General features: G+C 45.0%; 1 protein-coding gene across 1 annotated transcript; it reads right to left on the bottom strand.

The window, feature by feature from the left end:
- Positions 1-226: 226 nt before the first annotated feature.
- BIO2 (Radical SAM superfamily protein) lies at positions 227-14,273 on the bottom strand. The gene is made up of 6 exons (XM_086788107.1): positions 13,733-14,273; positions 13,163-13,342; positions 12,976-13,082; positions 1,242-1,447; positions 948-1,087; positions 227-827 (listed from the first exon to the last, which is right to left on the bottom strand). Exons 1-6 carry the CDS (start codon positions 14,105-14,107, stop codon positions 507-509), a joined length of 1,329 nt encoding a protein of 442 aa, XP_086644233.1. The 5' UTR covers positions 14,108-14,273; the 3' UTR covers positions 227-506.
- Between the last annotated feature and the right edge of the window lie 1,811 nt (positions 14,274-16,084).

Below are 16,084 nucleotides of genomic sequence, written 5' to 3'. Positions count from 1 at the left end.
TTGCAATACCAAGGAGTAGCAAAGAAATAATGGCACATGAGGTTTGAACGCAAAGCAGTAGTTTTTCAAAGAAAATAAAGACTCAACTTTGACAGAAAGTGCACTTAATTCAGCCAGGATGCATATTTCCGGTTATCATTCCCTTAAGGATAGAAAATATGTTTCAATGTTACAAACAGTAAGCATGATTTCAAGAGCTCCAAGTTAATGAAGTGCTACCATTAAATTAATGCGAATATAATCCATTCTTCCTTATTAAACCAGACAACGGGTTCACTTGGCTTTTCGCCAATAGATGAAGTCACCAGTTAATGTCAATTTGCTCATCTGTGGTACATACGTGGGCCTCATACCTTGTATATTGACAAAAGATTTGAAGGCTCAAAAAACAGTTAAAAACTGATGTATGTTCTCATGAGAGATCTAATGATGAATGTTAATGTAAATACACCACACAGTGTGGCTTCTCTGATAGCATTAGATGTAGCTTATCACAACGACCCTGATCATTGTGCTGCTGCAACAGGCAGCTCTGCCTCCTGCTCATGCTGTGATGACTTGTGTGACAAGTCATGTCCTTGATCAAAGTTAGGGGCCTTGGGAACAAGGCCAAGGATTTTGAACATCTCTTGATCAGCATCAAAGTCATTGTTTGGAGTGGTCAACAGCTTCTCCCCCGTGAAAATTGAGTTGGCACCAGCCATGAAGCACAAGGCTTGTTCAGGTAGAGAGAACCTAACTCGGCCTGCTGACAGCCTCACCATGGCCTTCGGCATTACAATGCGGGCGGTTGCAATCATCCGAACCATCTCCCAGATTTCCACTGGCTGTCAACCCCCCAATAAAGCTAAAGATTAAGATCATAATTGTGTCCCAAAAACATAGACCTGTTACAAAATTTTCAGCACTTAAAAATCGCATCATTATAAATTAATAACATGCAGAACCTTTTGATCTTGCAGTGGAGTTCCCTTCACAGCAATCAATGCATTTATAGGCACACTTTCCGGATGTTCAGGAAGAGTTGCCAGAGTATGAAGCAAGCCAACCCGGTCTTCTGCTGCCTCACCCAGTCCTATGATACCACCTGCAATGATCGAACGGATCTGTTTTTAGGGACCAGGTACTGACCTTTCTCCTGTAGTATACATGCCTGGTATAGTAGCATAAGAAGCAAGTACTTAAACCATAACCCTTCTTTTGACAAATGTGTTACAAGTCCATGGCATCCATAAAAATACCTGAACAGACACTGATGCCTGCTTCCCGCACAAACTGAAGAGTCTGAAGTCGCTCATCATAGCTTCTGGTTGTGATAATTTTAGGATAAAACTCCCTGGATGTGTCTAGATTGTGATTGTATGCTGTCAAACCAGCTTCTTTGAGAGCCTCTGCCTGCTGCTTCTCTAGCATCCCTAATGTACAGCACACCTCCATACCCATTCCCCTTATACACAAACAAGGCAAGCCAAAAGCATGGAAGATCAGACCAGCAGAAGAAAGAAAGCAACTACATTCTTGGACAGTTGGGCCTACAAAACCAGTCCAAACCAGGCACCATAGTGTCTGGGCTGCTGGCCACTCACTTGAAGGACCAGAAAGCCAAAAAAAGACCGACCAAACAGCACACCAGAGGCATATATTTTCTATCGACAGGCCCTTCCCCTCAATACGCTTCACCATTCACCACAGCACCTTATATTTGCACACAGTTTCCAGCCCACAAGCAGACGCAGCCCAAGTGCAGCTAAGAATTCGAAACCACCAGTCCTAACTTTTAAGCTCCAGCCTGAAGGAGTATTTAACATTCTGGCAAAAAAGATCATAGTTGTTGGCAACGTTGCTGCCTCCATTCCTTCGTAGTGCACAATGGGGTTTACTTTCCAGAATACTTTCAGCCTTCTATACTTCTCATTCTGATATCCAAAAAGCAAATACTTTGCAATGGTGAAGGGGATTGAGCATAGACTGCTTAGATATGTGTCTATATAACTAACTTGTATCGTTATCTCTTCTGCCTATCCAATAAAGAATTGTTCTCTTGAAATCCAAGTAAGTGGGCATCATTGTACTATCATGGTAATGTGTGTTATGAAACTCATATCAACAGACACGTTTTCGAACATCTGGATCAGATCTAGAATTCTCTGTATGTAAATCAGATATATAATTTTTAGGTACCATCAATGGTGCATGCACACACACAGTTCAAGGCATATGGATATTTTAAGATATGTGGATAATCCAGACATGGTTTCACAGCACACGGGTACAACAAAGATTATATTCCTATAACTTTGCCTGCTGCAGACCACCTCATCATGCTAACTTTGCTGTAATCTGCTATGGATTCACCTTCCTAGGACAACTATGAGGGCTGAGCCTGAATGCTCTGATACCAATTTTGCATGCCTGGAAGCCTTGCTTACTTGATCTTCAGCCCTAAGCCTGGTAAAGAACAATGATGCAAACTTTAATGATGATTAGACAGAGAGAGAAGAGAGAGAGATGAACTATGTGTTCAATGTATTATATGGTACAAAAAGATGACGATGTCTCTACAACTTCTGAGGCCCCTCTAGCTTGACCAAAAGGTCGACTTTAGACCTTCTACTGACCTGATCCCCCAAGGCCTCAAAAGTTGTACAGACAATAGGGGGATCAGGTCATAGGCAGTCAGTAGAAGGTAAAAGTCAACCTTTTGGTCAAGCCAAAGGCCTCAGAAGTTGTACAGACATCATCATCTTTTTGTACCATATAATGCATTGAACATGTAGCTCATCTCTCTCTATCTTCTCTCTCTGTCTAATCATCATTAAAGTCGGCATCATTGTTCTTTATCAAGCTTAGGGCTGAGGATCAAGTACGCAAGGCTTCTGCGCATGCAACAGCCTGAGTGGAAGACAAGCATGGAGTTCTCCCCTTGTCTTAAACTTGGGCGATGGATGGTTCTTGCCCGGGCCCTGAGGCTAGGGTATGGAGCCACTATTTCATTGGTTTTCATATACATAAAAATCTCGCGCAAATCTGGTGCTTGAAGTTGGCAATTGTATATGTATACTCATTTTGGAATAAAAAATTCCGAAGGGGATCCTGTATACTGACGGCTGCCATCTTCAAGCGACTGTGTGCTTCACACACATCAGAACTGCTGCAGGCTGCCACCTCCATACAGCTACGCTGCTCCCCTGCAGGCGTCTCCCCCTGTCCAGCAGGCTGCGTTGAATCACCAGTAGGCTGCCTTCCCTTCGCCAGGCAACCTAGAAGGCGACTGTGTGTTTTCTTTTTCATACGGACAGTACAGACTGCTGTTCTTACAGCAGGCGGCTACCATCTTCAGCAAGCTGCGCTGAGCAGGCGGCTGCCACCTCCAGAAGGTTGTGCTGCTATCTTCACAGGCGGCTGGTACCATCACTAGCAGACGGCGCTGTCCCTTGCAGGCGCCTGTGTGCTCTCCTGCGCCTGTTTTCCAGCAGGTTGCCCTATCCACTGCAGGCGCCTACACCGCCTCCATCTCCTCTTTGCAGCCAGGGTGTTCATCTGCAGCCAGCAGGTGACTATATATTGGTTGCTCTTCCACGCCTCTTTAGGCTGAGCCACCTTCTCCTATACATCTGGTGGCTGTGTTCCTACGGCGAGGCGTTACCTCTCCCAAGGTGGCTGCTCCATCTTCTTTTTGCAAGAGGTTGCACTTCTTTTCCATTGGCGGCTACAAGAGGATTTTACACCTCCTAGGTGGCTACACCTTCTACACAGACACATCTAGGTATTGGACTTCCATCTACCATCCACAAGTGAATTTTCAGATTTAAGTAAAGTGTTGTGAAAAATCTGATAAGGGATTCTCTCCACGGCAACACCCGTTCGGTGCCGGGTAGTCCAAGCTCTTGGAGAACCACGGTCCAAAGGTGCTGAGATCGGGAGAGCGAGGCGTTAGTACGAGAGTGCCTATTTGTGCGTGGTCTTGGAACACCAGTGGGGCGCTCTCCGCGGAGTCCAGTGAAAGCACAGGACCGTAGAGACTGGACCACGCTAGTGGTCGTACTACTTTGAACATCTACTTCGAGCCTTTTGTTTGGTACTGTATTCATTTGTACATGGACATCATCTGGTTCTTTGAACCCATGGAGCATTGTATTTGTTAAATACTCCCAATAAATATATCATATATTGAGGGGGGGTCGGCCCGTTCCGGCCCCAGTGCTGGTGTCCGTCTAATTCCTTTCATTTCAATTCAATTTCAAGTTGTTATTAAGTTGTCCATTTCAAATTGTGATATTAAGTTGTGCTATTACGCGTGTGGGTGTCCAACGGAGTCTATTCCCATTTGACGGGATTGGTTTCATTGGTATCAAAGCACGGTTGTTTCCCTCTTCTTAGTGGGGAAACGAGCCTGTGTATTGGACACCTTGCTTCTAGCACACTTAACACAATGGACAGCCAAGGCAACCCTTTGGAAGTGCCTAATTCGAGGGGTCCATCTAGTGCCTCTCGTGGTTCTGATGCTCTGCGAGGAAGGCACAAGCCCCTTGAAAGGGTTAATGATAGTGAATCAAAGGGTCAACTGTCTCGAGGAAAGACAGTCATGCTAGAAGAAGAGCTTGATGCAATGAGGACTGAATTGGAACATTTGAGAAAGCTTTTGCAAGCACAAGCGCAAGAGTTAAAATTTTTGCATGAAGATCCCCATGTGCAAAGTGCCATTGAAGCTAGGAAAGCTGATGCAATGGTAGATGTAACTTTTGAGTCCATGGCACGGGAAGTTGGCACTTGCCTACCTCCTCCGCAAAGGTGATATCAAAGAGAGGGACGACGAAGAGCTAAAATTCAGAAATCCACCTTGCTTGAAGCATGGAGATCCCGCATCTCAAAGGTTGTCTTTTATGCAAAAGGAAGAGGTGACAGTCACCTCTCGTCATGCATCTTCTCCACAAGGCACAAAGCCTGACAGATATATGTATGCTAGTGCTCATGGAGGGCATGAAAGTCACATGCATTCAAGACATGTATCCCATGGTAAGGGTGATAGGTCTCCCACTAGAAGAATTTTGCCTTCTGAGTTGTCTCATGGAGAGACAATGCCTTATGCAAGAAAGTCACATGCATCTGAGTTTCAAGTTCATGGAGCACATGCCACCGTGCCTCATGAAACTTCTATGACGGCCCATGGAGCCCATGCAGATAGGGCTGCCCCGTTGGATAAGGGAAAAAGAAAAAGAGAAGACCATGAGCCTCATGCCAGAAAGCTCAAGGAATTTAAAGCAAGTGACAAATCTGTCAAGTTTGATGTTTTTCATGGAGAGCATGATGCTTCTAAAGTGTTAGCATTTGTGGCACAGTTTGACATTGCCTTTAGCGATGAGGACTTCACTGAGAAGTCAAAAGCACGCCATGCTAGCATGTTTTTGAAAGGGACCGTTGCTCATTGGTGGATCACTGAAAAGATCACCAAGGACCCCATTAGCACCTGGAAGGAATTTAAGTATAGATTCTATGCTCAGTTTTTGCCACCAAATGCGGAGCAAACTCTCACTCAAAAGTGGGACAGACTTGAGCAAAGAGATAATGAAAGCGTGCAACAGTATGTCAACAAGTTTTGGAAAGTGTTGCTGGAAGTAACTCCTTTTATGCAAATCACAAGGATGAAAGAAAGAGGAAGTTTCGCTCTGGACTACAACCAGCATATCGTTCGGGCATTGAATTGCACCCGAAACATACTTTGCAACAGCTCACAGCTTCTGCTCTTGCTACGGAGCAATTGGTGCTCAAAATTAAGCAGGATCAAGGCGGTTCAAAGGGGAAAGACAAGGCTGTCCCAAATCTGCAAAAGGGTGGACAGCCACCTAAAAAGAACTTCCGGGAGACCCACAAGGGTGGTAAAGCTGAAAATACCACATCTAAAGATCAGGGCCCAAAGAAGAACAAATTCGGCTTAACCCCGGAGCAAAGAGAGCAATATGCCAAGGAGGGAAAATGCTTTTCTTGTGGTAGCAAAGACCACATGTTTCGACAATGCCCTGACCGCAAACCTAAGCACGAGGACAAGCAGACCAAGGCTAATGTACATGCAGTTCCTGATGTGCAAGGAAATACAAGTCATGATGCAAAAGAGCGAATGGTATACAAGGCTTGGGGACAAATCAAGGATCAGCCCGCCCTATTCATGTTTGATGACTGTGCAACCCATAACTTCATCTCTATGCAAACGGCAGCTGCATTGGGTATTGAGGTTGAGAACATGGGACCTCAGATTGAAGCCGAAGCTGCTTTTGTTGGTAAAGAGGTGCATGTTACCCCATTGATAGGGAAGTTGCGCATACATATCCAGGGCTACCTTAATAATGAACATTTCCTAGTTGCACCACTAAATGGATGTGATGTATTGTTGGGCAAGCCATGGCATCATAGGCTTGAGCCGCGCAAAGAGTACAAGACCAATATGATTTCTTTTATGCATAAAGGCCGCATGCATTTTATTGATGCTGGCAAAGAAGGGGATTCCATCCCACTTGTATCACACATCCAAATTAATAAAGCAATCAAAAAGAGTCTTTCTGCGTACTTGGTTTTTGTTCGTGATAGCCTTGTGCCAAATCATCAAAATGTGGATGCTATGACTAATGATAGGCTGAATTTTCTTCATGCATTCAACGACTGTTTTGCTGATGCATTGCCACGTAAATTACCTCCCCAAAGGCCCGAAGATCATCGCATAGATCTTGTGCCAGGTAATTCTCCCCCTAACAAACCCGCATACCGAGTGAGTGCTGCACAACAAGAAGAGATCATGAAGCAGGTAAATGAGCTTTTAGATAAAGGTTTGGTTCAGCCCAGTTCCTCACCTTATTGCTCTCCTGTGCTTCTTGTTCAAAAGAAGGACGGATCATTCCGCATGTGTGTGGATTATAGAGCTTTAAATAAGCTTACCATCAAGAACAGATTTCCAATTCCGCGTATTGATGACATTTTGGATCAGCTTGATGGTTCGGCTTGTTTTAGCAGACTTGATTTGAAAAGTGGTTATCACCAAATACGAGTGGTGCCACAAGATGTCCATAAAACTGCATTCAGTACAGCCTTTGGATTATATGAATTTTTGGTAATGCCTTTTGGTCTCACCAATGCTCCTGCCACGTTTAATCGTATGATGGATAGGATATTCCGACCCCATCGCAAATTTACAGGAGTATTCTTTGATGATATCTTGGTTTTTTCCAAGAATGAGCAGGAACACAGAACTCATCTGATCACAGTGTTCGACGAGTTGCGGAAGCATAAGCTTTTCATTAATGCCAAGAAAAGTGAGTTCTTCCTTTCAGAGATTCATTATTTGGAACATATTGTATCCAAAGATGGAGTAACAATGGATCCTGCAAAGATAGAGACCATTCGGAATTGGCCCGAATTGCAAAACGTACATCAAGTACGTAGTTTTCTGGGATTATGTTCGTATTATAGGCGTTTCATAAGGCATTTTGCTATGATAGCCACTCCTCTACATGATCTCACAAAGAAGAAAACCACTTTCAAATGGACTTCAAAAGAGCAGGATCCTTTCTTGCAGCTCAAGCATGCTATCATATGTGGTCCAGTATTGATTGTTCCTGACTTGCACAAGTCATTCGTAGTTGAATGTGATGCTTGTGGTGATTGCATAGGAGCTGTCCTAAATCAAGAAGGGCATGCAGTTGCATACGAGAGCCGTCTCGTTTGCATGATGTTGAGCTTCATATGGATATCTATGAGAAAGAGCTCTTGGCTATAATTCACGCCTTAAAGATATAGAAACATTATCTTCTTGGGACTGAATTTGTAGTCAAGACAGATCATCAAAGCTTGAGATATTTTCTATCTCAAACAAAGCTTTCAGAGAAGCAGATGAGAATGGCAAACTTTCTTTCCATGTTTCATTTTCAAATTGTGCATACTCCAGGAAGGAAAAATGTGGTCGCCGATGCATTATCCACGAGGCCTTATGTAGCTACAGTCTCAGTGGCCTCTCATGGGGACTTATCTGCTATGCGCGATTTGTATCATTTGGATGCTGATTTTTGCCATATATGGACTGATTTGATGGCTGGTCATTCACATGCCTCTTATGTTATCAACGAGGGTTATCTTATGAAGGATAATTGCCTATGTGTGGTGAAGGATTTGCGTCCAAAGGTTATTGTCGAATGTCACGCTCCACCTTATGCTGGTCATAGAGGTATCATGCCTACTACACGCATGATTCAGAGATATTTCTTTTGGCCAACCATGCGTAAAGACATTGAGGCTTATGTGCGTGCATGTATTACTTGCCAAAAGGTGAAATTTGACAGGCAAAAACCTCCAGATTTGCTTCAGTCTAGACTTGCCTAGATCCCAACATGGGAATGATGCTATTTGGACCATTGTGGACAGGTTTAGCAAGCAAGCTCATTTCTTACCCGTCAAGAAAACCATTAAAGCTGATCATATGGTAAAGCTTTTTCTTGCTAATATTTTCAAGCATCATGGTATGCCTAAATCCATTGTTGGGGATAGAGATCCGAGGACTACCAGCCTCTTTTGGAGGGCTTTATTTGATAATATGGGTACTAAACTTGAATTTTCATCAGCTTATCATCCCCAAACGGATGGCCAAAGTGAAGCTGCAAATTCAGCCGTGTTGGATTTATTGAAGTGTTACGTTGCAGATCAAAAGACTGCATGGGAGAAGTATCTTCCACTTGTTGAGTTTGCCTACAACAATACAATCCATGCCTCCACGGGAAAGGCTCCGTTTGAGATTATTTATGGCAGAGTGGTATTGCCACCCATCCTTCGTACTACAAAGGATGAGATTTTTGCAGCTGATGAATATGTTCGTGACTTGGACGTAGCCTTTGCTCAGGTGCGGACAGCCATTGCAAGATCTCAAGATAAGCATAAAATGGTTGCTGACAAGCATAGAAGGGACATGCAAGTCAAAGAAGGTGATTGGATTTTGCTGAAATTTGAGAAAGCTAGGCTTCGAAAGAGGCCAGGACGAGAAGGATCATATCCTAAGCTTTCTCCTCGCTATTATGGACCCTTCAACGTGATTCAGAAGATCAATGAAGTGTCATACAGGCTTGCTTTACCTAGTCACTGGAAGATTCACAATGCATTTCATGTGAGTCTATTTCGGAAATATGTGGGGCCACATCTTGATGAGCCTGTCACAGAAGATCCGCCCGAGATTGATGAGCTTGAGGAGATCCTCCAGCCAGAACAGATTGTTTTTCACAAGGAGCGAAAGCTACCTGCAGGGAAGCTTTCCTGGAGATACCTTGTGAAGTTTAAGAATTATTTGCCTATTGATGCAAAGTGGGTAAATGAGGATTATTTTGTTGACTATCCACAATTGTTGCAAGCATATCTTGAGGCTTTTCAGTTGAGAACAACTCTTTAGAAGCCCGGGGGGGATGTCACCAATTGGCCGACCATTTGATCCATCTCCAGATTTTGTGTCTCGTTCACTTGAGGCTAGGCCGGTGTCTCATGTGAAGAGGCCAGTATTTTGCTGACATGGACGGGAGCCAGACTGGTGCCACCCGTGTGTTAGCAGAAAAGTGTCGTATGGACGGGAGCCAGACTGGTGCCACCCGTGTATGACCTAGACTGTGTTCTATCCATGGGATTGTCACGCCATGGAAGAGCCAGTATTCGTGCCGTGTCTTGCCTATGGGACTGTCACTCCATAGGGAGGCTCGTGCCTGGAACTGTGTCTTACCTCCATAGGAAGACCAGGATTTATGTTTTACGTCGTGCCATTTTTGTGCCCAACAGATATTTTGTACTTGTTCCATGAACGGGAGATATGTCCATGATACTATTTGCACATGCACTCATGTTTTGCATGTTTGAAACTGTTTTCGCATGACTTGTATTTTTGTGTTTGCTGCCTGTTTGACGTGTTACTACTGAGCGGGGACGCCTGCCAGTGAGTCGTGAAGTTTACTCTGTCTTCTGACGAGTTTTGGTGCATGTGAACAGGTGGTAAGTGTATTGCACATGTTGGTTTAATATTTTATATTCGAACCCTTTGTTTTATAAGGTTATATGTTCACACTTAAAAGTGGGCACCCACTTAGGGGCCAAGGTGGGGAGCCACACTTGACTTGTGTGTGTGTGGGGGTGGGTGCATGGTCACCTACCCACACCACCTTGGAACTGGCCGCCCACATGCAAACGTGGGGAGCCAGCCAAATCAAATAGTTTTTACTCCCCTTCCAACCTTTAAAAAAAGAAGCACCACGACCATCCTTCCACACACATGATCGTGCGCCTCCTCCCTTCAGGTTGCACCACCTTCACCTCTATCCTGTATACCGACGGCTGCCATCTTCAAGTGACTGTGCGCTTCACACACATCAGAACTGCTGCAGGCTGCCACCTCCATACAGTTACGCTGCTCCCCTGCAGGCGTCTCCCTCTGTCCAGCAGGCTGCGTTGAATCACCAGCAGGCTGCCTTCCCTTCGCCAAGCAACCTAGAAAGCGGCTGTGTGTTTTCTTTTTCATACGGACAGTACAGACTGCTGTTCTTACAGTAGGCAGCTACCATCTTCAGCAAGCTGCGCTGAGCAGGCGGCTGCCACCTCCAGAAGGTTGTGCTGCTATCTTCACAGGCGGCTGGTACCATCACTAGCAGACGGCGCTGTCCCTTGCAGGCGCCTGTGTGCTCTCCTGCGCCTGTTTTCCAGCAGGTTGCCCTATCCACTGCAGGCACCTACACCGCCTCCATCTCCTCTTTGCAGCCAAGGTGTTCATCTGCAGGCAGGCGACTATATATTGGTTGCTCTTCCATGCCTCTTTAGGCTGAGCCACCTTCTCCTATACATCTGGTGGCTGTGTTCCTACGGCGAGGCGTTACCTCTCCCAAGGCGGCTGCTCCATCTCCTTTTTGCAAGAGGTTGCACTTCTTTTCCATTGGCGGCTACAAGAGGATTTTACACCTCCTAGGGGGCTACATCTTCTACACAGACACATCTGGGTATTGGACTTCCATCTGCCATCCACAAGTAAGTCAATTTTCAAATTTAAGTAAAGTACGTTGTGATAAATCTCATAAGGGATTCTCTCCACGGCAACACCCGTTCGGTGCCGGGTAGTCCAAGCTCTTGGAGAACCACGGTCCAAGGGTGCTGAGATCGGGAGAGCCAGGCGTTCGTACGAGAGCGCATGTTTGTGCGTGGTCTTGGAACACCAGTGGGGCGCTCTCCGCCGCGGAGTCCAGTGAAAGCACAGGACCGTAGAGACCGGACCACGCTAGTGGTCGTACTACTTCGAACATCTACTTTGAGCCTTTTGTTTGCTACTGTATTCATTTGTACATGGACATCATCTGGTTCTTTGAACCCATGGAGCATTGTATTTGTTAAATACTCCCAATAAATATATCATATATTGAGGGGGGGGTCGGCCCGTTCCGGCCCCAGTGCTGGTTTCCATCTATTTCCTTTCATTTCAATTCAATGTTGTTATTAAGTTGTCCATTTCAAATTGTGATATTAAGTTGTGCTATTACGCGTGTGGGTGTCCAACGGAGTCTATTCCCATTTGATGGGATTGGTTTCAGTTTTGACCTGTTCATACAGCTCACGGGGAGTACAGATGATGATAATCTGGTCACTCCCGGGCAGAGTGTCTACACATCGGTTTCCTGTTTTGCTGATTTGCAGCTTTGTCTGACCTACTTGGAGCTATTCCAACTTCCAAGTGGACTAAATCTAATCAAGGCGGTGTGTACAGCTGTGGATTGATTTGTGTGAACCTGGTGGTGCATCGGGTAAGCATGGAAATACCTGGTGAGTGTTCTTGTGTGGTCAAAGCGAGGTTGTGCTTCCTGTGAAGAGTTTTTAAAGCGAGCTTGGTTGCCTCTGAAGACTTCGGATGAAGGCATGGCTATCTGTCATGCCTATGTGAGTATGCATACCATGTGACTGGCTATCACAGATAAGTGAGTACTAAGGGATTTAGGTGCTGGTGGCTGTCGGAATCCTTGGCTTGTTTTGTGTACATACTATTTTTTTATGTATTTGGAAAAAATGGTGCGCATGGGTCGAGGACTCTCCCACGCACCCACATCTTGTACAAGGACAATTCCGCTTCTGGTAGATCAGATACCTAGAGAAGGGGAAGGGGGGGTGTGCCCCATCTTCAACCCCTAGTGGTGTGAATGTGCATATCTGAAATTTCTGGTTTATTGTCTTTAATAGTGTGCTTACTACTTCAGTACTCTGAGAAACACGCATCCTAGTTTCATTCAGGCATATGCTTTAATGTGCACAAGAGAGCCTTATTCTAACCAAAAGAAAAAACATGCTTGCCTCCCTGACAAAAGCACAGAAAAAAGAAAAGAGCTTGCGTCTCTTATTAGCAAGAGGAAAACATGCGTGCATCTCGCACAAGAGCGAGAGAAAAACAGGCTTGCATCTCTTATGAGATGCAAGAGAAAAACATGCTTGCATCTCTCACCAGAGAGAGAGAGAGAGAGAGAAAAAAAACAGCAAGAGCAAGACAAAACAGGCTTGCATCTCTTGTGGAGACAACTTGACTACAGAAACATGCTCACATCTCTGATTCCCACAAGCAAGAAACATGCTTGCTTCCCTCATGGGAGTGAGTGAAAAGCAGGTGTTCTTTGCATGAGAGAAAAATGGACTTGTCTTGTCCTTGTAAGAGAACAAAATTAAAACAAGCAAGATTACAGGCTCTAACATTAGCAAAAGGACTTGTTATTGCAAGAGGTCAAGATTGTGAGGAGTGCTTCGGATACTGTAGAAGCCGTAGGGGAAGCCACCAGACCTCACTCAGGCAGCTTATGAAAAATAACAATACTGGGACAAAAGGAATCTAGTATCAACCATACACAAACATGGCACTACACGCTTCCCCCAAATGTCTTAAGATATCGAGACCAGCAAATCTGTAACCTTGGAAGACACTCAAAATAGACAGTAGCACACCTTATTTCCTTCACGTACTCCAAAATTTGATTGAAATTCGTCTTTCTACCAACAGTGTCTCGCCAAGCAGCGCCCATGCAAAAACGTGTGCTTCCAGCCTCCTTTGCCTGGAAGTTGTAATATCCATCAAAATCAAGAAATATCTTCTCTTATGATCTCCTACTTCCTTCTACACCAAAAACTGTACCTTTTTCGCGGCCTCAAGCACGACCTCTGGTGACATCAACTTCTGAGCTTTGACTTCTGTCTTGTAACGAGAGGACTGAGGGCAGTAGGCACAATCTTCTGAACATCCACCGGTCTTGATTGAGAGGAGGGTGCACTGCTGCACTTCTCTGAACTTATGCGCATGCCTGTGCACTTGAGCCTGGGAGTACACATCAAAAACACCTGTAATTCAGCATACGTGCGTGCTGTGGGATGGAAGAGATACATCGCACTACCTAAATCTTGTAATTCAGTCAGTGCTTGTATGAAGGCATGTAGGAGACACATAGCCATGAAGTAGGCATTGAATAAAAAGAGCCCAAAATGTTAGGACATGAAGGAGATAGATGTAGAAATTCAGTTGATCACACCCAAATCAGCAGGTACATGTACAGGGCATGGTGAAGACACATAGATGATATAGGTATTCAGATACTAACACCCAAAAGCATCAGGCATGAAATCAAGGCATAGAAAAAAAATTTCATTTCAGAGAGCAATTAGGCCACGCAATCAGAGTTTCCACGCAGGCGAAAAAGGTTCACTTTACCCCGTGATAGAGAAGATCAAGAAGTGGAGAGTCGTAGATTGCTTGAATGTCCTCTCGCTGCCAATCGTGCCGGGGGCCTTCTTGGACGGCTCGATCAGCTGCAATGGCGGCAGGGGAAGGCCAAGCAGGCGTAAGGTTAGGGTTGGGGTTAGGGCTCGGGTTAAGATTAGGGATGGAAGCAGGGAAGGGAATATTGTGTGAAGAAGAAGAAGAAGAAGGGGCTGCAGCTGCTGCAGAGCAACAAGAGGAGGAGGAGGAGGAGGAGCAACAGGCCATGGTGGAGCATGGTGAAGCGGCAGTCGCAGAGGTGCGAGATAGGTTCCAAAAGGGGGAGCGGACAGAGGAACCTTTTCTGATAGCCTGTCGAAAGGCCATGGCGGAGAGAGGGAGAAGAGGAAGAAAAAGACGGTAATTAGTGACTATGATGATGAAGAAAAGAGGCTATGGCGCTGCAGAGCTTCAGTTGAGATCTGCAGGCGCAGGCATAGGCAAATGCAGAGAGACTCTTCCACGCATGTATCCCGTATATACTTTTAGCTTTTGCTACGAGTACGCGTTCGCACCGAAGGTACACAATCCACACGTGCGGGAAACTGAGGCCCGCTGGCCCCGCTGGCGCGCGTGTGCTCAACAGTAGGTGGGTCGATCCCAGCCATCAAAATTCAATCCTATAAAAGGACGAGATTCGCTACAGGCAGGATCCGGGCCGTCCAATCAGAAGGCCTTATTTTTCAGAAGGTGTCGCCATTGAACTCATTTTTTTCTGCAATGGTGAGTGGTTAGAAATTAGAATCCGCTGCAGTGGCCTGTCATTATCAGAGGCAGAATCTGAGACGCCGAAATTTAGTCCATCTGCTTGTCATCAGAAATCGATTCTGCAGAGACTAATATGACCTACACTGATTGCTTCTTCTCTCGTGAACCTGCCATGTGTAATTCTTCGTCTCTCGAACCTGCCGCGGCGGGAAAGGCCATCGGGAGGCCTTCCCCACGAGAAAGATGAGGAGCTGGCGCTAGCAGGTTCACGAGAGGAAGAAAGAGCTTTGGCATAGTTCAGCATCGGGGTTGAGCTCCATTTCTTTCTTTGAGAACCAACGAGCAACACCAACTCAGCCAAGGACACATGCCCTAGTTCTCTAGCCTTGGTCTTACATCGAATAACTCCTCATCAAATTATTTGGTGAAGCAAAGGAGGTGGGCCATGACATCTTTAAACTAACTCGGTGTGTGTGTGGGGGGGGGGATGGGGATGGGGGGGCAGGGCATCAATGCATGTGCACACGCACATGTGTTCTTTTACAAGCCCAAAGGCCCAATGTGCATGGATTTGAGAGCAAAATTATAGTGTCATTTTTACTTCTCTGCATGTGTGTGTGTGTGTGTGTGTGTGTGTGTGTGTGTGTGTGTGAGAGAGAGAGAGAGAGAGAGAGAGAGAGAGAGGGGTAGGTTGGTGGGTGTGAGTGTGAGTGTGAGTGTGAGTGTGGGTGAGAAAGAGAGGAGGGGGGGCAGACGTAACACAAGTAGCAACAATCCTAGGGTATAAAAACATAAGGAAATTGATTTGTGCTAACTTGAATCATGCAGTATGATCTCATGTTACAGAAACATCACAAACATGCTTCATTAAAAGTGTGCTAGTCTAACTTTGATGTCATATCCACCTTGAACAATGTGAAGTCTACCATAAAACGAAACCCTAAAACCAAAAGGATGATAGCATACACAAATTTACCCTAAGCTAAGAGCTATTATTATGCATGTGGTACACCAGATGTAATTGAATGACAGTGTCCAAGATGCATTACGCACAATGTGGGACTTTAGGCTTGAAGGAAAGACATTTGTGACAAGTCATTATGGCACTTTGAACTTCAACTCACAACTTTCTACTTGTCCATTTCATCTCTATTTCTTGAAGTTTTAGGTGACCGCTTTGACTTTCCACCTACTTCTCTATCAAGCTTGAAGTGTGTAAATTTTCTCTACAACGGTACTCATCGACAACAACCCCTCTCAACCTCCTGCTTTCTAATGTGCAATGTGTAGATAATGTAGATTAGTTATTTATTGTATAATTGTTAAAAATTTTGCATGTGCTTCTAGGGTGTGGTGCATGCACATATGTATAGAGGGTTTTCAATAAGTTAACTTACACAAGGACAATGTTGCCTACCCTACACACAACTATACATGGTGGCGTTCACACTAAAATGTTATACCCTTACACATGAAAAACTCAACCATTCTCCTTCATACTAATTATGATGGCCAAAAGCGTACCTAAAAAACAAAGAAAATTTGGAGAAGCAATCTATTTCTAATATGGGACAAATATGTGGAAGGCATTGAATC

This window comes from Cibotium barometz, chromosome 52 (assembly GCF_041138505.1).
Source record: "Cibotium barometz isolate CiBa-2024 chromosome 52, ASM4113850v1, whole genome shotgun sequence".
NCBI lineage: Eukaryota > Viridiplantae > Streptophyta > Polypodiopsida > Cyatheales > Cibotiaceae > Cibotium > Cibotium barometz.
Note: the sequence above shows the minus strand (reverse complement) of the source record. Positions and strands in the feature narration are given on the sequence as shown.